Consider the following 24,568-nt stretch of genomic DNA (forward strand, 5'->3'; position numbering starts at 1 on the left):
TTTCATATTTATGTGCCATAACTTCTGAGCTCAGCTGGGGCAGTTATCTGGGGGGTACCCCAAAGATGTGTGGAGGAACCATACCCACCCACCCCCAGATGTTCCCAGGTAAGGATTGCATGGTAATTGCCCTGGAAGTTCAAACTTAGGGTGGGCAATTGCTATGCACTGGGAACCATCTGAAAATGCAATTTAATTCACAAACTTTGGATGGTTTTGACGGTGTTACAGCAATGGTTACCCAGAAAAAGTTAGAAGAATTAAAACCACTTGTAACTTTTGCGTAATTATAGCACTGACCCACAACAACCCCCCTCCCACACTGCTGGAGTAGCTCTTCACCACCCACCCCAGGGGACTCCCTCCACACTCAGGCCCTACTCTTGACAGGCCTGACTCCCAAACACCCCTGCCCACCCACACCACCGCCCCCATCCCCAGGCTCAACTCCTGACTATCCACCCCTTACCCCCAGCTCCCTCAGGTAGGACAGGATAGGATCGTCTGGATTTCCAGGCAAGTAATTTCGGGCAGAGTGACAATCCGACTCAATTGCCACTTCAACGGAAGTTATGGCCCTATATGATGTATTATTGTTTGTTGTTCTATAATATGCAAACTTTAATTATACACTGAATGTTATTATACTGCTTTATTGCTTTTTTGTTGGCATTGTGGGTCACATTAATTTTCAAGAATTTTAAAAATATATTCTCTCATGGGATGTGGGCAAGAAGGTGGTGCTGATTTAAAATAGGGTCACATTGGAAAATAGTTTGCAAAGCACTGCCGTAGTCCTTTGCTTTGAATGTACATATTCTAGCAAGATCATGTTCTGCTGTTAGTATGTACTTCATCCTGCATTACATGCACTAAGCTGCAGTGAATGCAGAAATGCTGAGGTTGATATAAATGTATTGGTTAGTCTTGATGTAATAAAAGATAAATAAAGGAAAACTATTGTTCCTACCCCCTAAAGTCTAATAATTCCATCTATTTGAAGTACTTGCATTCATTACAGATCATAAAAAGTGCTTTAATTGCATGATTCCTTGCCCCCCACAATTTTCAGATCTTTTTGTCTTTGGCCATTCTCATCCTTGTAATTTGTAAACCATCTTTCTATTTTGAGTAGCTTGAAAAAAACAATGAAACATAAGGGGGATTATCCAAATTGTCCCAAATGCACAAGGAATCAAAAAGCAATCGAATGGTCTGACTAAGCAAATTGTTCAAGTTAGCCTAGAGTGCAAAGAAATTCCTTAACTCCCCATGGTTGTCCAATAACTAATTGTCACTTGACGGACCCTTTTTCCAGAAGCTGTGAAAAAGTTATGGGGCTATTAGAATTATTTGGGCACATCCATTGTCATGACATGACTGATCCTTCCATGTGCCAAAAAAATACCAAGGCGCAGATGAGACTATCTAAGTAGAGGCTAATGTAATGAAAGGTAATAAATAATGTTTAGGAGTGGAATGAAGCCACCCTGCTCTATCCTCATGGATATTCCTGATGGTGATTAACAAGAACTTGTATTTATATAGTAGCTTTTATATAGAACAAATGTGAGTATGAGTTTAAAGAAAATGGATACTCAACCTAAAGAAGAGTGACCAAAATTTTGGTCAGTGCAGTTTAGTCAATGTTGAGACATTAGTGAGTGGGAATTAGTGTGGGACAGGATGTGTGCAGCACAGGTTTGGATGAGCTGAAGCTAGTGGAGAGTGGATGACAAGCTAGGAGACTGTTGGAGTAATTAAACTTAGGAGGTGGCAAAATTATATATGGGAACTTCAGCAACAGATGGACTGAGGTAGAAGTGAGGATGGCTGGCGATATGGAGATATAAGTAGGTGGCTTAGTGGGATAGAATCAATAGTGATGGTAATGAGTCTTTGATAGGAGCTAAAGACAGTGGTATCCTTAGCTGAAGGAAGGCATGGTTCATTCAAAACATCAGATAAGAAGTCCAACATTGAGGAGATGAGGGGTTAAAGCTGTCTCATCAGCATACATCTGGAAGCTAGATCCAGTCTAACATGGGCAGACATTGAGCAAACCAATGATAAAGCAACCACTTAGTGCATGAATGTTGTTATTAGAGAATTTGATGATATCCAAGAGGGCTGAATTGCTGCCTTGTATTCTTAATAAGGTAAGAAACCTGTTGATGCAATTTCTTGAAAGTTGCTGTGGCAATTTTCGCAGATTTTGAAAAAAATATATAAAACGCAAGAACATTCCCTCCTCAGAATGGATACTGTTAATACGAGCAAGTTAGATATGTCTTCCATCTCTTCCATTTAAAGCAGGTGAATAATATGTAAAATTGATGCAAACTATAACTGATCTGGATTAAACTTTTTTTGACGATTGAGTTTAAAGAAAATATTTTTTAACAAAGGTAATAAAAATACCTCTAATTTTTTCTTTACTGATCACAGGTACAAAGCTACTCTTCACCAATGTGGAGTATGCAAAAAAGAATTCAAAGGGAAATCGAGCTTGGATATGCATTTTAGGACACATTCAGGTATCCTGATAAGATGTTTTTTCTTTGCATCCATTGAAACTGTAATCAGTTTAATCTTTTTATTTCTCGTTTTAAGTCAATGTCTAATTCCTTTTTGAAAGTTATTATTCAATCTGCTTCCACCGTCCTGTCAGGCACTGCATTCAGGACCATAACTTGTTGCATAAAAAGTACTCCTCTGCTTCCTTCTGGTTTTTTAACCAATTTCTGTAAATCTGTATTGTCTGATTACTGACCCTCCTACCAGTGGAAACAGTTTCTCCCTATCTGCTTTATCAAAACTCATCATGATTTTGAACACCTCTTTCCCCTTAACCTCCTCTGCTCTGGGGACAACAATCCCAGCTTCTCTTGTGTCTCCACATAACTGAACTCCCCTTGGTATTTGGTACCAATTCTAGTAGATCCCCTTTGCAGCCTTTCCAAAACTTGACATCTTTCCTCAAACTCTGAGCTATGCCACTGAAGAATTTATTATTCTGTAAACCTGCTGTGTGGAATATTAAAGTTTATATTATAATTAGTAACATTGCAAACACTTGTTCAAGAACATTGTTTGAACTATGGTATCTTATGATGACAAGTATTGCAGTCTGCCTTAATTCAACACTGATGGCCTTATTCTCATCCAAGAACGTAATTGTGGCCATTTTGCTCTCCACACTGAGCTGCTCGTTGGCTTCCCTAACATTTATGCCATAAACACAGGCTCGTCTACATTTCCCACAGTGGCTCTCCTGAACGTTATTCTCCCCCTTTCATGGAACATACGGTGATTGTGGATGAGAACTTTAAATGAGTTCTCTTAACATGCCTGGACAGCTATCTGATTAAATGTGAAGTTTGTGAAAGGCAGCTGGAGTGATCTATAAGTACTAGTTCAGTCACCTGGCTTCTTAGACATACACTGTGCTCTGCATCCAGTAAGAAATGTCTTTATCTTTTCATTTACTGAGCATTAAGTTTAAGACGTTATATTCCTTGTTCTGATTTGATGCTAGCATCTCTGCAGCAGTGCAGAACCAAAGTCAGCATAAATTATAATGCAGTGTTTGTAGAGGTTCAGCTCTTGGATTTATCAAGGCTATAATGATTTATTTGCTCTGGAGAGTATAGACTAATAATGACAGAAGCCGCTGATGCATTTTGGCTCATCCATGTTAGGCAGCGAGTTTCCTGGGGGCCCCTTTTCAATTGTCAGGTTAAGTATGTTGAAACTCAGCAAAGATTGTAAGGTGTAATGATCCAAAAATGTTTTTGCTGCATACAGGTAAGTTCCAGATCGTATAACATGATTTCGTCCGCTAAATTCATATCTGGCAATGCCGCTAGGACCCTGTTATTCCCCAAAAGTACCACTGTAGACCATCCATTTTGGAGAGGTTTCAGAGTGCATGGCCCCCTTTGTGGATCATTTTCCACTCCCAAGTGAGAGATGCATGGGTTATGCTTGCAGACGGAGAGGCACCAGAAGGTATACGGGCCCCTTTTGCAGAAAGCTCTGCCCAATCCCCTGCATTAATAAGGGCTCCTAGCACCTTTTAGTACCATGTACTAACTGAATTCAAACTCAATATGTGCCTTGACACATCTGCATAACCCAAAGCCCTGCCAATGAGTAATATCACTGGAATTTGCAAAATCAGGTCAGAAATTTGTGACAGACATTTGTAGTTACCTTACAATTTGTGATACAGATCCATTTTTGTAATGCATCATGACCTAAGAAAGCATGTAATAGCTGTTATTTTTTGTTTAAGATTACAATCACAAATTTAACTGTACAGTGTTACGATTACAGCTGCTGTTAATGCTGGACAGGTCAGACCTCAGAGAGAAACCTGGCTTGATAGATCCTAACCTTTTTTTTGAAAGAAATCTTGAGGAAAGTTACTGGAGTAAAGGAATAGTCACACTATTCCTTTGCCCCAGCAATACAATAATCAATATAACACATAAACACTTAGGAAAAGTTAAACTGACTGGGCTTGTTTCCACTGGAGATTAGAAGAGGGAGGGGTGACTTGATTGAAGTATATAGATCCTGAAAGGTATTGTCAAGGTGGACGTGGAAAGGATGTTTCCTTTTGTGGGTGAATCCAGAACAAGGGGGTATTGTTTTAAAGTTAGGGGTTGCCCTTTAAGAGCAGGGATAAGGAGAAATTTTTTCTCAGGGGGTTCTGCTACTTTGGAGCTCTCCGCCTTAGAAGGGGTGGAGGTGGGGTAATTGAATGTTTTTAAGGTGGAGGTAGATAGATTCTTGTTGGGCAAGGGAATCAAAGGCTATCAGGGGTAGATGGAAATGTGGAAGCCGAAACGCAAACAGATCAGCCATGATCTTATCGAATAGCGAAGCAGGCTCAACGGGCCAAATGGCCTATTTCTGTTCCTATTTCATATGTTCATATAAACCAGTGGAGTTACCAGTAGCTTGATACAAAGGCTTCTTGCTTGAGATTGGCACAGTTGTAAACGGTTTTCTTCTGGCGAATTCCTGAGCCTTCACTTGATGCTTCTCACCTAACTCATCTCTCTCCCCAAGACAACCAAAAACTGCACTCTAATCTCACTGTTTCTTCAACTGCAGAGCAAACAAATGAGCTCCCTAAACTCAGTCTTCTAGTAGCACTTCTGCTAAACTGATCACTTTACTGAGTCCTATTACTGATTATTCACTTAACTACTGCTCCTGGATCACTGTAGCTAGGCAACAGTGAAGCTTTTCTACTTTTTTTCCAGAATCACTGAACTTTCAACCCCTTTTAACCCATCACTTTAACTTCAGAGGTTGTAAGACCTCATTAAAAATGTACTTATACAAACAAACCCAAAAGACCTGAAACCTTTTAGTCACAAGTCTATCCAGACTCCCAGATACCACAGTTCGTAAATGAAACAAACTATTTTTACCTTAACACACACAAGTATATATAAATTCAACTTAAAATTATATATTGTTCATAATAACAGTGCATATGCTGACAGAAATTTGATTTATGTACCTGCCAATTACTAATGCTGGAAAAAGTGATGATATTGGCATTTTGCCTGTTTTCAGGGTACAGAGCCCCATTTTAGTTTTAAACTCAAGGTCCCACTTCTATGGAAGAAAATCTCTGACCCTGTTTTCAACAGTTTAGATTCCTTAGAGATTTTAGTGAAAGTCCTGGGAATTTACATTGAGGTCGACTAATTCTGCACAACTGAATTGATTTGATTTGGACTTCACTGCACACATTATTCCAGATATCCCATGTAGTACTAATGATCACTTTTTTGGAAAACAATAATGCTGAATAGGTTAGTGGTGGCAAATTGATCTAAGCGTGTCAGAAACCCTTTAAGGCTCAAATCAAAACCTAGCCAAGGTGTTTTCTTTATTACAGGTGAAAAGCCCTATAAATGCCAAGTTTGTAACCAAGCATTTCGAATTAAGAAGACTTTAACAAAACACATGGTTATTCATTCTGATGCCCGTCCCTTCAACTGTCATCATTGCAATGCAACGTTCAAACGGAAAGACAAGCTAAAATATCATATGGATCATGTTCATGGCACTAAGTCTCCAGAACAGTCAATTGTGGCTGCTTCCGAAATGAAAATGGTATCCCAGCAATTGTTGTATGCACAAGATGGCAAAATGTACCAAACAGATGCAAAATCGTATTTGGATCAAAATAAGGTTTACCAAGGCGATGGCAAAACAGCAATTCAGAACGTTCATGGAGATGTAACACTTGTACCAGTACGGATTGCTGATAGTACTGTTCAATCTGATGCAACCCAACATCCTGCAACTTTAGCTTCACAACCTCACACCCTCCTTCACTCCCAACAGCCTCATCAGCAGACTGATTATCAAAGAGCTACAGACCTTTCATTTCTGGAGAAGTACACTCTTACATCACAACCAGCTAATATTGTGCATCCAGTTCGTGGTGATCAGATGTTAGATCCGAGAGAGCAATCGTATCTCGGAACTTTACTTGGACTTGACACGGGTACATCAGTACAAAGTATTTCCAATGCAGACCATTAATTGCAATGAACAGTTCTGTAGACTCTGTAGACTCATTGTTTTATCCAGAAAAGTAAAAAATGAACTTTTAAGTCAAATCTGATTTGATATCGATTACAAATTATGTAGTAAATTGGTATGATTTCCCTCAATTATCCTTGTTTTGGTATCGGGTATGTTATGATAATGTATTTTAAAAAGGAGGTATTTGTCATCTTTACATTTACCTCTTGTCCTTCCAATCTGATTTCTGAGTGACAGTGCAAGGCTTGGTATTGTATATAACTGAAATTATGCTTCAGCACTGGTTATAAGAGGACTTGAATGATTTTAAACATTAACATATTCAAAAATCCAAAGATTAATATTAAACTGATCATATTTATTGTTTGACCATAATGTCTTCATTTTTGGAAGATGAAAAGATGGCTCAGCTTTAGGCCTAGTCATCCTTATTGTTTAATGAAGGTTATATTCTACATAATATTAATAAGTTAAAAAAGCAGTTTGAAAAATCTGATGGATGCCTGATTCTTTAAGAAACATTTTAGTAAGATCCTGGGTTTCCCAAATTTGACTTGTGGAAACATCTTGCCATCAGACTTGGTAATAGCAAGATCCCATTCCCTTCAGCCCCATTGAAAGGAAAGTAGAAACCTTCTTTTACACTGAAATGTTATGGGGAAACATATAACATTCGAAATGTCATCTTTTCCACCATGAGAAACTCTTAGATAGCAAAAAATCTGAAAACCGGGAATAAGAAATCTTAATGTTAAACCAGTTGGTAAATGAAAATAAAATACACCATATGATGCTTCTAAAGATGGGCTTTCATACCCCACAAGGAAAAACTAATCTAAAATATAGATTAGCAGAGAAGGAAATGTGTAGAGGCATGAAGTACAGTATTGATTCAAATATTTAATTTCAAGAATTACAACTATCTCATCAAAATGGTGGAAAATCCACCCTTTTGATTTTACTTCACACATCATGAATACAAGGTCCTTTCAACCTGCAGAGTTGAGGGTAGTTCTACAAAATTTATATGCCTACCTGGGTAACTACTCAAACTGATGTCAGTTATAAGAGCACTCAGCAAACAGCTGCATGAGAAACCATTTGTCCTTTCATTGATGGTCAAAGTTGCTCATATTTTCAGATAGTACTGAAGCTTCTCACTAAAATCCTTCTAATTAGCTTCTAGATTATGAAAGGGCCACTGATCAATACAAGTTGCTTGCATTCTATAGGTCAGATGAGTATTGAAATGACAGTTGGAAGGGAGGAGGGAAAGGAAAAAATATGTTGGGTATGTTCTACAAAGTAGGTATTTTAAATATTTTTAACATTTGGATAGTAGTATTTTATATTTAAAAAGTATTCCTTAGTATATTTACATTCTTTTAAGAGAATATAATTGTCCTACGAATGCTGTGTATTTAACCTTGGATAACTTCTCTGCAACTAATTTTGAAAGTAACTTTCCTGGGTTTTATTAACACACCTAAATCGTCTACACCTCTACACTAAAGTCAGTTAAGTGGAAAATTGATGAAGTCCGTCGAGGATATTGCCCGGAGAATGTAATGTTTGTTCCTTGGTATAAAGTGGGTTTGGTTTGTTTCAGAATTATTCCCTCTTCCTAGCCTATTCTGAATTTCAATATTTCAGCAGATGAAAAACTGCTTTTTTTAAATTTTAATTTAAATCAGTCAATTAATGCACTGCTAAGCATGTATTATATACTTTAGTTCCTTTCCCAAACTTCAGAGGTTCAGAGGGGTGACGCCAGAGACACCTACTGCCTGAATAGCTTGCGAAAGTTAGATAAGATTATGTGGAGAATTCAAAAATAGAGAAAATAGAGTTTAACAAATTTTCAGGAAAAACGTTAGATTTGTTTTTCATACAGTACCTAGCTTGCCAACAGCAGGAAAATAGAAACTCGACTGATACACAGACACAATGCATTTAAACACAGTGAAGGAAAATCAAGGATCTTAATACTTAAAATGTCTTAAAAACACAGGCATCCTGAATTTCTCCAATTGAAAAACTTACTAGACTAAGTGAATTTTATATATAATAAATAGATTGTAAGTCATAGCTTATTGTTGAATTGAACTGAATCTAACAAACCTCTAAAGTATAAAACTAATGCAATGTTTTAAATTTCCTTGCTAAATAAAGATTTAAAAGAAAAGTCAAATGAGGAAATAAAGTGAAAACTATTGTGGGAGCAAAAGTGTCATAATAAAGCATATGCGCATGCACTGTGCACTTTAGTAAAATACCAAAAGTTTGAAACTATCTGAATAAAAACATGTGTATGTAAGATATACTTGAAAAATTAATGGCCAGGATTTTTCGGGCAGCAGCAGTGCTCGCTGCTGACGTTGAACAGATCTCAGCATGAACCTACCACGGTCCCGGTGACAAGAATTTCAGCTGTCTTGAGGAAGGATTCCCTCTCAACGTGGGTTGCAGTGAGGCCCAGCAGCGCAGGCTAATTTGGGTGAAAGCAACAGGCAGTTGTAGGATTGGTTGACAGTCACTGCATCACCAAAACTGAAAAAAGTCTGATAAATCATGGTAAAAAAGACATAGGTTTTACTTTTGAAAAGGTTTCATGTTCAGAATGTTTCCATTTTAGTTTATTAAGTATTTTCACATTGAGATGAGGCCGCTCATCCCTCAAAGTACTAGTATAAAATTTTAAAGTATAATTAATTAATGAGTTGGCAATTAGCCCAAATTCACTCTGGTTCCTTACTTGGTGCTTGAAGTAGCCAACCCTTGAGAGTAGTAGTTTAGTGCACTCTATTTAACATGTGCACTCCATAAGTTAGCGGCCTCTCCAATGCCCAGTAGCAACGAAGCTGAACGCTTTGCCGCTACTGGCACTGCAAAATCCTGCCCAAATGTTAATTACACTGCATTTTTACAAGTAAATGTCATTTGCAAGTAATTTTTACAAGTTAAAATTTACAAGAAGCTGAGGTCAGTCATGGCGTTTGTTAGGAATGCTAGCAGGAAAGATTTTATAAAGAGTCCATTTTATGTTTAGGACTCTATTTTGTGTACTTCTAACAAGAGTTTTTATAATGAGACCCACTGTCTGGAGTGCTGAGCTAATGTAAGTTGGCGTAAAGCTAAGAATGAAGTTCATGGAGGAGGTATGGTATAATGGTCTTTTAGCTGAGTTTAAAAAGCCAAGACCATTGTAAAGAAGAGATATGGGAAAGATATAGGTTTAATTTCCCTGTGATCAAACTCAGCAACTGTAATGTGAGGTGTCCTGCAAAATTTGCATCATTGTATGTGTTGGCTGTGGATATTGTTCCCTCTAATAAATTCTATCAACAAAGACTTGCATTTTGAACCTTAATTCCTGGCCTAGAGACAATAGGTCCAAGCTAGTCTCTCTAGCATTAATAATCAATAGTGTTGTCCATTTGTCTGTTTGAAAGCCTCAACTTGTTTACACTCACTGATCAGCTTTACAAAAGTATAATTAAGCTATTACATAATTGACTTTGCAGTAACAGACTTTTTCAAAGTTAGTAATAACCATATGTTGTATCACTTTCTCTAAATGACATCACCTCTGTATCCTTAAAGGTCTTTCAGATTAACCAATGATGATTTAAACAGCAACTTTGCAATTATAGTGTACCTTTAAAGTAATAAGTCACTTTAAAGGAGCAATGTCAAAAAGGTAGGTTTTAAGGAATCTTAAGAGGAAAGGAAGGTGGAGAGATTTAGGGTGGGAATTCCAGAGCTTAGGACTTTGACAGCTGAAGGCACAACTGTCCCAGTGATGGAGCAATTAAAATTGGCAGAGTGCAGAAATGTCAGAGTTTTATAGGGCTGGAGAAGATTGGAGATAGGGAGGGGTCAGGCCATAGAGGGACCAAGAAACAAGGATGACAATTTCAATACAGAGACATCCCTTAACCAGAGTCAATGATCAACAGCAAGTACAGATGAGATCGGTGAGCGGGACTTGGTGCAAGTTGGGGCACAGGCAGCAGAGTTTTAGATGACAGCAAGTTTGTGGAGGGTAGACATAGGGGAGCTGACCGGAAGTGTGTTAGGTTCGTCAAGAATTTTCAAAGGCATGGCTGAGGGCTTCAGTATATAAGCTGAAGCAAGTTGGGGAAGTCAGGCAGTGTTACGAGGTGAAAATAGGCAGTCTTAGTGATTGTGCAGATATGTTCTAGGAAGCTCATCTTGAGGTCAAATATAACACCAAGACTATGAAATGTCTGGTTCAGCCTCAGACAGTTGCCAAGGAGAGGGATGGAGTCAGTGGCAAGGGGATGCAGTTTGTAACAGGGACGGACGACAATGGCTTCTATCTTCCCAATATTTAGTTTGAGGAAATTTCTGTTCATCCTGTACTTTAGTTGGACAGGCAGTCTCAGTTTAGAGATAGTGGAGGGGTCAGGAAAGATAGAGCTAGGTATTGTCTGCACGTGGAAACATGCTGTATTTTTGGATGGTGTCACCGAGGGGCAGCATGTAGATGAGAAATAGGGGGCCAAGGATAGATCCTTTGGGGACACCAGAGGTAATGGTTTGGAAATGGGGGAAAAAATGGCATTGCAGGTGACTCTAGTTATGGATAGATAAGAATGGAACCAGGTGAGTGTAGCCTAGTCAAACGATGATAGAGAAATGTTGAAGGAGGGTGATGTTATCAGCTCTGTCAAAGCCTGCAGACAGAGTGAGAATGGATAATTTACAATTGTCACAGTCAACTAAGATATAATTTATGACTTGGAGCCATTTGTTGCTGAAGTGGAAATCTGATTAGAGGGATTCAAACGTCAAGTTCGGAGAAATATGGCGGCACATTTAGGAAGTGATAGCGAGTTCAAACTTTGGAGAGGATAAGGAGGTTGGAAGTGAGGTGGTAGTTTGCAAGGATGGTTGGGTCAGGGAAATAAAAAGCCTAGATGGGATAGAGAGAATATGGAGGGCTCTAAAGGGGTCAAGCTTCATGAATCAGTAGAGAAAAAGTTAGATGTTAACAACAGTTCAGAAAGTAATTGCTAAGGTCAGTCAGTGGGTTAGAATGAAAAGTGATGCCAAGTGCTAGAGAAAACATTGGTTTTGGTTAAAAGGAGAAGAGTTAGAAAGCCATGGGTCTCAGAAGAAATGTTGAAGAAAATAGACAAAGAAACTGGAAGAACAAAAACTAATGAAGGCAAACAAATATATAGAAAATTAAATGAGCTAAGAGATTGACCAGGCAAGAGAGTGTTAGTGGGGAGAATAGTGCAGGGGGGAGGCAATGGCGTAGTGGTATTGTCGCCGGACTAGTAATCCAATAATCCAGACTAGTAATGCTCTGGGGACCCGGGTTCGAGTCAGCAGATGGTGGAATTTGAGTTCAATAAAAATCTGAAATTAAAAGTCTAATGATGACCATGAAACCATTGTCGATTTTTATAAACCCATCTGGTTTACTAATCTGCTGTCCTTACCAGGCCAGGTTGACTCTTAAATGCCCTCTGAACAAGGGCAATTTGGGATGGGCAATAAAGGAATTGATAGGAGAGATGGATTATGCTGGTTAGAGAATCTGAGGAAGGAAATAGATGGAAAGAGTACATCAATGATGACTTCTATGCCAATAGAACTAGAGCCAGAGAAAGATGATGTTTCTCATGATGAACTAGGACTTGACTGTATGCACTGTGAAATATTTAGAGCTATAAAATAACTGAAGCTAAGAAAAGCAGTCTGCAGAAATGATAAAAGGACTTGGAAAGAAAGCAACAAGAGAATTGATTAATTTGTGGAAGGAGATGTACGCTAAGGGAGAATGGCCAGAAGACGTTTGAAGGGGCACATTGGAGAAGAAGACAAAGAACACAAAATGTGAAGGTAAGAAATGCATCATAACTTTGGTTACACATGTGTCAAAGTGAATGTTATATCCAAGCCATATCCAAGATTGGAAGCCAAAGTAAGCCGTTATATCAGCTTTGATCAGTTTCAGGAAGAGTTGTGGATCTAGAAAGGCTGTAACAATGATGAAAGTATTCAGCAAAAGAAGCCTAGAATACCAGCAAGAATTGTACGCTTGCTTTGTGGATTATAAAAAGCTTCTGACCAGGTGACCTGGCAAAGGCTATTGGAAGTGCTGGAGGTGAGCAGAGTTGACTGGAGAAATAAAAGAATGATTGGAACTCTATTGGGACAGACTGCTACAATCAGGACAGTATTTTGTGAAACTGAACTTGCTGTAATCGGGTGTAGGATGAGACAAGGCTCTCTACTATCACCATCATTAACATCTATGCAGAAGCCATGGTAAAAGATGCATTAGGTGAAGTACAGAAAGGTGTCAAAGTAGGAAGTCAATTGGTGAAGGTAGTGAGATTTGCAAATGACCAGGTCCTAGTGGTTTGCGCAGCATAAGATCTACAGATACTAATGGATAGAATGAATGATGTGGTGAAAGCTTGTGAAATGAAAATTAATGTAAAAAAGACACAAATTATGAAGGCAGGAAGAAAAAATGGTGGGAAGGCAGAGGACAAGACACATGGTCAACAGCTGGACTAGGTATTGCAATTTAAGTACATGGGAAACATCTTGTCAGAAGATGGTAACCGTCATAAAGAAATCAAAATTAAAATAGCAATGACAAAGAATGCATTCTCCAAACATAAAGAATTGCTCAACATAGGAATGAGTAGAGATCTTAAGAAAAGGATTATCAAGACTATGATTCAGAGTGTCTTGTATAGGGCTGAAAAGTAGACATCCAAAGACAAGAAAGTTGTGAAATGTGGCTCTGAAGAAGGATGGAGTGGGTCAGTTTGACAACACAAGAACAATGAGGTTTTCAGGATGATGGAGGAGGAAAGATCATTAATGAGCATCATCAAGAAGGAGCAACAAGATTAGATTGGTCATATGCTAAGGCATGAGAACATGCTGAAAGATTTGATTGAAGGAAGATTAGAGAGAAAGAGAATGATGATATTGGACAACTTGACATTGAAAATGGGAGGCTCCTATGAGCAACTGAAGAGGAAAGCGCAAGACCACGAGACATGGAGAAATGTGCAGACGACCTGCCCATTGGTAGATCACTACATACCTTGGACAGTGGCAAGAGAGTAGGAAAGATGATCAGTGCCAGGGTAGGGAACGTAGGAACAGGAGTAGGAGAAGGCCATTTAGCCCATTGAGTCTATTTCATCACTCAGTGAGATCATGGCTGATTTGTGACCTAACTCCATATACCTGCCTTTGCCCCCTACCCCTTAATAGATTTGAACAAAAATCTATTAATCTCAGTTTTAAAATTAAAAATTAATCCAGCACTAATTTTCATTTGCATAAAAGAGTACCAATCTCCTATCACCCTTTGTGTGTAGCCCCCTGCATATTTGATTGACCCAGTGGTTTATGAAATTTTAGTTTCGAAAAGGTGCTATATTAAATTCTCACCCATTGCTTTGCTTTCAATATGCAGTGACACAACACTACAACAATTTTCTATAATCTATGACAACAGTGTCTATGCTTTCTTGCAAGGATGAAAGCGCATTGGGTTTGTTTATCATTTGTTTAGCATCTGATATAACCATTTGAAAAAAATATTTTACCTACCTCCACCTATTGAAGTAACCAATTCTCTTCTGGCTACCTCAGCAGTTTGTGCAGTAAACACTAGGTGACAGTCTAAGACTAAGTTGATGTCAGTGTGAAAATCTTTTTTCCCCTTTTTTCCCTGTTTGCATAAGCACTTCCATGCTTTCTCAGGTCATGGTCAACAGAGTAACAAAGTACATGCTGCTTTTATACATTTTACAATATTTGCAGGACTTCTGTGCAGCTCTTTGGTTTTTCATATTTAAGTGGAATTACTAATTACCAGAATCACATATTTAACCTATAATTTTCAATCTACCCAACTAGATGAGGGTCGTAATTCAACTCCCATTCTTCCCCTGCCTTTAGCCCTTCTTATCCCAAGCCCATGTGGCCAGGAAGCTCTGCTATTTAACCTGACATTGCATCTATTTAGCTTACCAACTGAGTAATGGACCCCTACCAGTAACAGACTTTCCCAGATCTTAATCATGATGACGGGAAAGTACAAATCTCAGCCCTGGCACAACCTGACACACCCTTAAAACTGGACATAACAAATTCTGGGCAGCCCAATTTTGGAAAGATGTCAAGGCTGTGGTGCTATGTAGAGGAATGTGTTGGAATGGTAAAAGGGAAGAGGGACTTTAGTTATGCATTGAGACTAGAACAGGGAAGGTTAAGGGGAGATTTAACAGAGGTGTTGAAAATCATATGGCATTTTGCTAGAGTAAATAAGGAAGTGTTTCCACTGGCAAGAGGGTTGATAACCAGAGGACACAGCTTTAAGATAGTGGGAAAATAATTGGGGAGAAGTGATGGGGGGGGAATGAGATTTTTCTTTTCACATTGTGAGCTATGATCTGAATGTACTGCCTGAAAGGGTAGTGGCAGCAGATGCAGCAGTAACTTTCAAAAATGAATTGATATATACTTGAAAAAGAAAAAAAAAATCTGGCTTATGGGGAAAGGGTGGGTGAGGGAGAGTAATTGGATAGCTCTTTCAAAGAATTAACACAGACAAAAAGGGACAAATGGCCACCTCCTGTGCTGTATTTTTCCTGATATCAGCCAGTCATGCACAGATTCTGCTTGCTTGTAGGGGAATACCAAAAGATATGAGCTTGCTTCCTACAGGCCCACCCAGCTGAAAGGATTCCCTAACCTGACTTCAAATGATTTTGAACATAAGATTGAAAGGGCATATTGTAATTTCTGAAACAACTTCAGATTAGAAAATATGCTTTCCGTTAGGAAAATGTCTGAATGCTTTGATTTAGTAAATGTAGATTTGTGAAATTGGACACATTTTGATTTAACATTTTGTTTTGTTATTTTTGTGTGCCAAGGTAAATTAGACTACTTCAAACATAAATTTGTCTTTTCTGAAGAAGTCATATTCGACTCAAAACGTTAATTCTGTTTCTCTGCTAGACCTGCTGAGTACTTCCAGTAATGCCAGTTTTTTTTTATAGATTTGTTTGTGCATATTAATCAAAGAAATAACCTATGTACCCATTGGTTTGGTTTGAAGCTCTATGTCCTTGTGTCCTCCTTACAGATATTAATCCACCATCCACACACACACACCCGCCAAAGCACTTGCTAGCAGCCAGCTTATAGTCCTGGTTGATCCCTTCCACAACCACCAGCAGAAAAAGCTGCCTAAGAGTCAAATGCCTGCCTGATAACTACAACCTAAGATCACCTAAGGGTACACAGGAGGTGCAGAATTGTATTCCCCTGCATTGTATTGCAATCTGTAATCTCATGGTGTGACACATCCCTCAACTCTACATTACCATCAAGCCAGGCGACCAACTCAGTTTCAATAAGGAGTGGAAAAGTATGCCAAGAGCAGCACAATTAGTACACAAAAATGAGGTGCCACATAGTAAAGCTGCAACATAGGAAGTACTACATGCAAGAGCAACATGCTATAGATAGAGCTAAGCGATCCCATCCCTAGTTGCCCTTGGGTGACCTAACTCTTCACTCTCCAAAAGCTCTCCACCATCGACAAGACACAAGTCAGACCTGTATTAGAATACTCTTCACTTGCCTGTAGTTCCAACAACAGAAGTAGCTCAACATCATCCAGGACAAAGCAACCTGCTTGATCGGTACCCCATCCACCACCTTACAGAAAGCCTTAACATTCATATAGTACCTTTCACGACCTGAGGATGTCCCAAAGCACCTTACAGCTAGAAGTACTTGTTTGAAAATTAGTCCCTGCTATATTATAGCAAACTATAAGCATTCATTTCCTCTATCACCAATGCAACATGGCTACATTATTACTTACCTGATGCAGCCACTCACCAAGTGTTGCTTCTTCAACAGTATCTCTCAAACCTGCGAACTTTATCACCTAGAAGGAGAAAGGCAGTAGGTGCTTAGGAATACAATCAATTGCAAGTTCCCCTCCAAGTCACACTCCATCCTGAGCTGTTCCTTCATTGTTACCAGATCAAAATCCTGGAAATCCTTGCTTAACTGTGCCATGGGAATATCACACAGGGTACTGTGGTTGAAGAAGGTGGCTCACCACCACCTTTTCAAGAGCAATTGAGGATGGGCAATAAATGCAGGTTTTGCAGGCAACACCTACACCTTGGGAATGAATAAAAAAAAGACCACAACATACTGGCAGTGGTCAATGCATTACATCAAACTATAACACAGACATAGGACATTCCATCCAACTAGTCATGTTAGTGTATATATTTAACAAGAGCAGTAGTTTTAATCCCTTGTAGCCATACAATAGCTCATAGACAATGCACCCATCTCCCAGTATTTAGCAATGTGACCAGGCCCAAAGTATGGCAACATGACCTTCCCCAGTGTGACCATTCCCTCTGCCTGCTTACTTGGGCCAGTCTGTCGAGATCAAAATCTGGAAAGTGTGGATCATTTTGAATATCTTGGGAGCCTCCTCTTGATGAAAGCAGACATAGACTACAAAATTCATCATTGCCTCCCACGTGCCAGATCAGCCTTCAGCCAACTGAGGAAAAGAGTATTTGAGGACCAGCATCTCAAACCCAAGTCTAACATAATGATTTACTGGACAGCAGTGAGCCCCGTGCTCCCATACACTTCGGAGACTTGGGCAACCTACAGCAGGCATTTCAAAGCATTGGAGAAGTACCATGTTGCCTTCATAAGATCCTCCAAATCTGGCAGTAAGAAAGGTGGTCCAACAGCAGCACATATGCTAAGCCAGCAAGGCAAGCATTGAGTCACTAATCACTTAAAACCTGCTCCACTGGGCAAGATGTGTTGTTTATATGCATGACACCAGGCTCCTGGGGCAACTGCTCTACTTGGAACTTGGTCATAGGAGACTCCTAGAGGAGGTTATCCCTGAAGAGGTCAAACATCCCCTCTGATGCATGGGAGACCCTGGCTTGTGACTGACCAAAATGGAGAAGGTTCATTTGGGAAGGCACGAAAAAGGCTGCAGTTATATAGAGCCTTGGTGAGACCTCACCTGGAGAATTGTGCATAGTTTTGCTCCCCTTATCTAAGGAAGGATATACTTTCGATAGAGGAAGTGCAATAGAGGTTCACCAGATTAATCACTAGGATGGCAAGGTTGTTTTAAGAGGAGAGAGTGAGGAGACTAGGGCTGTATTTCCTACAGTTTTGAAGAATGAGGGGTGACCTCATTGGAACTTACAAAATTCTTACAAGGTGTGACAGGCTGAGTGTATATAAGATGTTTACCCTGCTGGTGAGTCTAAAACCAGGGGATGTAATCTCAGGATAAAGGGTTGGCCATTTAAGACTGAGATGAGGAGGAATTTCTTCACTAAGAGGATGGTGAATCTTTGGAATTCTCTACCCAGAGGGCTGTGGAAGCTCAATCATTGAGTATATTCAAGACAGAAATTGATAGATTTCTGCAGACTAATGACATCAAGGGATATGGGGATAGTGTGAGAAAGTGGCGCTGAGGTTTATGATCAGCCATGGTCTAATTAAATGGGGAAGCCTACTCGATGGGTCGAATGGCTTACTCCTGTTCTTATGTTCCTAAACACACCAGAGACTTCAAAACAAAAACAGAATTACCTGGAAAAACTCAGCAGGTCTGGCAGCATCGGCGGAGAAGAAAAGAGTTGACGTTTCGAGTCCTCATGACCCTTCAACAGAACTGAGCAATATCAGGAGAAGGGTGAAATATAAGCTGGTTTAAGGTGGGGGGGCGGGGGGTCGGGGGAGAGAAGTTGGGCGGGGGGGTGGTTGTAGGGACAAGCAAGCAGTGATAGGAGCAGATAATCAAAAGATGTCACAGACAAAGAAACAAAGAGGTGTTAAAGGTGGTGATATTATCTAAGAGAATGTGCTAATTAAGAATGGATGGCAGGACACTCAGGGTACAGCTCTAGTGGGGGTGAGGTGGAAAGACTGACAGGGCATTACAGGTATAGATTTAAAAATAATGGAAGTAGGTGGGAAAAGAAAAATCTATATAAATTATTGGAAAAAAACAAAAGGGAGGGGGAAGAAACAAAAAGGGGGTGGGGGTGGGGATGGAGGAGGGAGTTCAAGATCTAAAGTTGTTGAATTCAATATTCAGTCCGGAAGGCTGTAAAGTGCCTAGTCGGAAGATGAGGTGCTGTTCCTCCAGTTTGCGTTGGGCTTCACTTGAACAATGCAGCAAGCCAAGGACAGACATGTGGGCAAGAGAACAGGGTGGAGTGTTAAAATGGCAAGCGACAGGGAGGTTTGGGTCTTTCTTGCGGACAGACCGCAGGTGTTCTGCAAAGCGGTCGCCCAGTTTACGTTTGGTCTCTCCAATGTAGAGGAGACCGCATTGGAAGCAACGAATGCAGTAGACTAAGTTTGGGGAAATGCAAGTGAAATGCTGCTTCACTTGAAAGGAGTGTTTGGGCCCTTGGACGGTGAGGAGAGAGGAAGTGAAGGGGCAGGTGTTGCATCTTCTGCGTGGGCATGGGGAGGTGCAATAGGTGGGGGTTGAGGAGTAGGGGGTGATGGAGGAGTGGACCAGGGTGTCCCGGAGGGAACGATCCCTACGGAATGCCGCCGGGGGGTGAAGGGAAGATGTGTTTGGTGGTGGCATCATGCTGGAGTTGGCGGAAATGGCAGAGGATGATCCTTTGAATGCGGAGGCTGGTGGGGTGATAAGTGAGGACAAGGGGGACCCTATCATGTTTCTGGGAGGGAGGAGAAGGCATGAGGGCGGATGCGCGGGAGATGGGCCGGACACGGTTGAGGGCCCTGTCAACGACCGTGGGTGGAAAACCTCGGTTAAGGAAGAAGGAGGACATGTCAGAGGAACTGTTTTTGAAGGTAGCATCATCAGAACACATGCGACGGAGGCGAAGGAACTGAGAGAATGGGATGGAGTCCTTACAGGAAGCGGGGTGTGAGGAGCTGTAGTCGAGGTAGCTGTGGGAGTCGGTAGGCTTGTAATGGATATTGGTGGACAGTCTATCACGAGAAATTGAGACAGAGAGGTCAAGGAAGGGAAGGGAAGTGTCAGAGATGGACCCTGTGAAAATGATGGCGGGGTGGAGATTGGAAGCAAAATTAATAAATTTTTCCAGGTCCCGACGAGAGCATGAAGCAGCACCGAAGTAATCATCGATGTAACGGAGAAAGAGTTGTGGGAGGGGGCCGGAGTAGGACTGGAACAAGGAATGTTCCACATACCCCATAAAGAGACAGGCATAGCTGGGGCCCATGTGGGTGCCCATAGCCACACCTTTTATTTGGAGGAAGTGAGAGGAGTTAAAGGAGAAATTGTTCAGTGCGAGAACAAGTTCAGCCAGACGGAGGAGAGTAGTGGTGGATGGGGATTGTTCAGGCCTCTGTTCAAGGAAGAAGCTAAGGGCCCTCAGACCATCCTGGTGGGGGATGGAGGTGTGGAGGGATTGGACGTCCATGGTGAAGAGGAAGCGGTTGGGGCCAGGGAACTGGGAATTGTTGATGTGACGTAAGGTGTCAGAGGAATCACGGATGTAGGTGGGAAGGGACTGTACAAGGGGAGAGAGAAGGGAGTCAAGATAACGAGAAATGAGTTCTGTGGGGCAGGAACAGGCTGACACGATCGGTCTGCCGGGACAGTTCTGTTTGTGGATTTTGGGTAGGAGGTAGAAGCGGGCCGTCCGAGGTTGGGCGACTATCAGGTTGGAAGCTGTGGGAGGAAGATCTCCAGAGGAGATGAGGTCAGTGACAGTCCTGGAAACAATGGCTTGATGTTCAGTGGTGGGGTCATGGTCCAGGGAGAGGTAGGAGGAAGTGTCTGAGAGTTGACGCTCAGCCTCCGCGAGGTAGAGGTCAGTGAGCCAGACAACACAGCACCACCCTTTTCAGCGGGTTTGATGACAATGTTGGGGTTGGACCTGAGAGAACGCCCTCACGCCTTCTCCTCCCTCCCAGAAACATGATAGGGTCCCCCTTGTCCTCACTTATCACCCCACCAGCCTCCGCATTCAAAGGATCATCCTCCGCCATTTCCGCCAACTCCAGCATGATGCCACCACCAAACACATCTTCCCTTCACCCCCCCCTGGCGGCACTCCGTAGGGATCGTTCCCTCTGGGACACCCTGGTCCAATCCTCCATCACCCCCTACTTCTCAACCCCCACCTATGGCACCTCCCCATGCCCACGCAGAAGGTGCAACACCTGCCCCTTCACTTCCTCTCTCCTCATCGTCCAAGGGCCCAAACACTCCTTTCAAGTGAAGCAGCATTTCACTTGCATTTCCCCTAACTTATTCTACTGCATTCGTTGCTCCCAATGCGGTCTCCTCTACATTGGAGAGACCAAACGTAAACTGGGCTGCCGCTTTGCAGAACACCTGCGGTCTGTCCGCAAGAAAGACCCAAACCTCCCTGTCGCTTGCCATTTTAACACTCCAACCTGCTCTCTTGCCCACATGTCTGTCCTTGGCTTGCTGCATTGTTCCAGTGAAGCCCAACGCAAACTGGAGGAACAGCACCTCATCTTCCGACTAGGCACTTTACAGCCTTCTGGGCTGAATATTGAATTCAACAACTTTAGATCTTAAACTCCCTCCTCCATCCCCACCCCCTTTCCGTTTCTTCCCCCTCCCTTTTGTTTTTTCCAATAATTTATATAGATGTTTCTTTTCTCACCTATTTCCATTATTTTTAAATCTATACCTGTAATGTCAGTCTTTCCACCCCACCCCCACTAGAGCTGTACCTCGAGTGTCCTGCAATCCATTCTTAATTAGCACATTCGTTTAGATAATATCACCACCTTCAACACCTCTTTGTTCCTTTTGTCTGTGACATCTTTTGATTATCTGCTCCTATCACTGCTTGCTTGTCCCTACAACCACAACCACCCCACCCCTTAAACCAGCTTATATTTCACCCCTCTCCTAACTACACTCAGTTCTGCCGAAGGGTCATGAGGACCCGAAACGTCGACTCTTTTCTTCTCCGCCGATGCTGCCAGACCTGCTGAGTTTTTCCAGGTAATTCTGTTTTTGTTTTGGATTTCCAGCATCCGCAGTAGTTTTTAGCTTTTTGTTTTTATCTCCGCAGTAGTTTTTTGTTTTTACACCAGAGACTTCAACTGGAACGTACAGAGACAAAGTCCAGATGTTGGAGAAAGCGCACAAATCTCCACCTCTTATCTCTTATCCACCTGGTCCTCCAACTATCATCTGCCCCGCATGTGGCAGTGTGTGTGCAGGTTAGGAATTGGACTGGTCGGCCATCTCAAAAGCCATGGAAACGCCGTGGATGCCAGTCCTAGCCCCGCCCCGAAGCCTTAGCCCCGCCCCCTGTCCATCACCACCAACCGTCACCGCGGCCTCGCGGAGAGATGCAATGTTTTGGAGGAGCTGCGCGAGATTGGGCGAGGTATTTGAGCTGCTGGCCTCCGATTGGGCGACTGGGTTTGAAAGTTGGAGGCGGGGCTGTCCCACGAGGGGCCTCTCCCATTGGCTTGGCTTTCAGAGCGCCTGATTGGTGAGTGAAATGCCGCTCTTGTTGGGTGATTGGCTGGATCTGACAGTTTGAATTGAGCGATGGGCGGGAGAGGTGGGGGGGTGTAGTCACTTTGTTTTCTCTTCCCTTTCTGGAGAGAGAGAGGGGCGATTGTGTTAACTGCCGTGTGCGGAACAGCGGGTAGGAGACCGACTGGCCCGGGGACAGAAGCAGACCTTTGCTCGGGGCGGTGCTTCGTAAAAGGGTCTCGATGGAGGTGAGCTCGGCCCAGCGGCCATACCGCGGGATCCCGGCGGCGGTGGCGGCTGGCGACGGTGAGGATGTCCCCGTCCTTACCCTCACTCACTTCGCCCGAACCCCCTTCGTCTGCTTCAACACCGTGCGGACCGGCTGCTCCAAGACCGAGACCTTGGCCATCGAAAACCCCGAGAGTGTTCCGGTCCTGGTGGCGATCGACAGGTTTCCCACCTCCAAGGGATTCGCAGTCAGCGAACGGGAGTTTGTGGTGGAGGTAAGACCAAGTCTCCAAACTCGACTCATGGTTGCCCAGTGGGCCCCAGTGCCCGGTCTTAGTTTGGAATTATCGTTGGGTTAAACAGATGGTGTTGGGCGTGCTGGTCTTTCAGAGTGCTTGGGTCAACATGTCCAGTGGATCTGGGACACCCACTTCCCACTGCAGAGTTAAAAAGTTGACCAGTGCTTGTGGATGGCCCCCGCTTAAACAAAATAATCAAATGGTACAATACCCTCTGGAATAACACACTGCACATCAGCTCAAATCCTGCCTCCGTGTCATTAATAGGATGTTGCCCCATAACTACAAGCATAACTTTATTTGAGAACAGCGTGCACTGCATCTCCTTGAAAAGGTGTCATACTGACACTCATGCCCACTTTCACTCTTGACTTATCCATTGTGTGTTTGGTTATAATTAAGCATTATTTTTAGCTGACAATAGACTGGAACCTTGTTTTAAATTGTAGGTTTATATCTTGATACCCAGTTCTTCGACTTAAAAATCAAATTTGTTGTTTTCTTAAAAAAAAAACCGTCATGATCTCATTATGAGCTGATTTTACACACTAAGATAAATTTGCTTTTTAAAGCTGTTAATTTCCTGAACAGAAGTTGGAGTTATTGACCATCTTCCCACTAATACGTGTAAGGTTTTAATAAGCCGCTGTGCTGCTTGTGTTTTTTAAATCGAAATCCTCCATCGTGATAAAATACCAAACCAGACATCCGCTCGCCAAGCTTTACTGATACTACTCATTTCATCAGGGAGAAGTAACGTGCATATTTCTCTCAGGTGAAGATGACATAGTGGAACATTTCTGACTTGCTTTATGCTCCTTTAAATGGATAAAGGAGAAAGCGAGTTAGGTTGCTAAATAACTGCTTTCGCACCTGGGTCATTTGTTTAATATCAGGTTGATGTTACTTTCCCCAACAGCAAAATAGTCTGAGCTATATCTATAATTCCTGTCAAGATTTTTAAAAAAACTTGTTCTTGTAAAGTGCCTTTCACGATCTTTAAGATGTTATGCAGTGTTTTACAGTCACAACTATTTTTGGAAGTGTGGTCACAGTTACAAGGTAGCGAACGGTGGTACGCTGGAAAACACGGAGAAGGATTTAAAAAGTTGAAAAGTTTAAAAAGTTGACATTGATCACTGGGAAGCCCAGATTGTGTGAGTTTACCACTGGGGGGCAGGCAGTGGGTGGTGGCGGCTGCTAACAGAGCACGCCTTGCCATAATGGAGTTCACATTTGGATTATTGATGCAATTTATAGCTCTGGCTTTTTATTGATTCACACCTGTGACAGCTTTACTTTTTTTTGTAGAAGACTCATCAAAACCTCCCCGTACCTTTTTCTGAAAAGGGGTTGGGAGCTCCTTTACTGTTTTGCGAATTGTGGCAAAGCTGTAAACTAGGTCCAAAATATAGTCAATATATGTAAGTTTAATACATAATGTCATATGGATACCCTTTGCAACAATGGTTTATGGTTTGGTTTCCACTCTCCTGTATTGTGTAATGGCTTCAGCAGAATCCTATGGCGCTGAGCAATACATGACTGCATGATGGTTGTGTGCTGCCATTCTTTCAAAAATGTGGTAAGAAAAAGCATGTACATGTTGATGATTTGCAGTGTTTGCTGCATCCTGATACAGAATTGTGTCCCAATATGTAAATAGAGTTGTTGAACAAACTCTAAAGTTACAGTTCATATCTTGGTTCATAACTTCTGTTCGCTGAGGTGTTGTACCCAGGGGTACCCCAAAGATGTGCTGGGACCCCCCACCCCCAAGTCCACACTGAGTGATTGCACGCAATTGCCTGGGAAATTCAAACTTCCAATGGACAATTACCCTGCATTGAGAACCATCTGATACTCCGAATTAAATCAAAGTCTTCGGCCG

At 41.8% G+C, this 24,568-nt stretch overlaps 2 protein-coding genes across 3 annotated transcripts in view; both read left to right on the forward strand.

Annotated features, from left to right (window-relative positions):
* zbtb41 (zinc finger and BTB domain containing 41) overlaps positions 1-9,928 on the forward strand; it is a 43,745-nt gene extending 33,817 nt beyond the window's left edge. The window contains exons 10-11 of the mRNA XM_078561727.1: positions 2,449-2,537; positions 5,924-9,928. Coding sequence (XP_078417853.1) covers positions 2,449-2,537; positions 5,924-6,576 — 742 coding nt within the window. The 3' untranslated portion in view covers positions 6,577-9,928. The remainder of the gene's footprint in view (positions 1-2,448; positions 2,538-5,923) is intronic.
* A 12,277-nt stretch (positions 9,929-22,205) lies between these two features.
* aspm (assembly factor for spindle microtubules) overlaps positions 22,206-24,568 on the forward strand; it is an 84,836-nt gene continuing 82,473 nt past the window's right edge. For both annotated transcript variants that reach the window (XM_078561719.1, XM_078561717.1), the window contains exon 1: positions 22,206-22,653. In XM_078561719.1, coding sequence (XP_078417845.1) covers positions 22,393-22,653 — 261 coding nt within the window. In that variant the 5' untranslated portion in view covers positions 22,206-22,392. The remainder of the gene's footprint in view (positions 22,654-24,568) is intronic.

The sequence above is a fragment of the Cetorhinus maximus genome, chromosome 17 (assembly GCF_964194155.1).
Source record: "Cetorhinus maximus chromosome 17, sCetMax3.hap1.1, whole genome shotgun sequence".
NCBI lineage: Eukaryota > Metazoa > Chordata > Chondrichthyes > Lamniformes > Cetorhinidae > Cetorhinus > Cetorhinus maximus.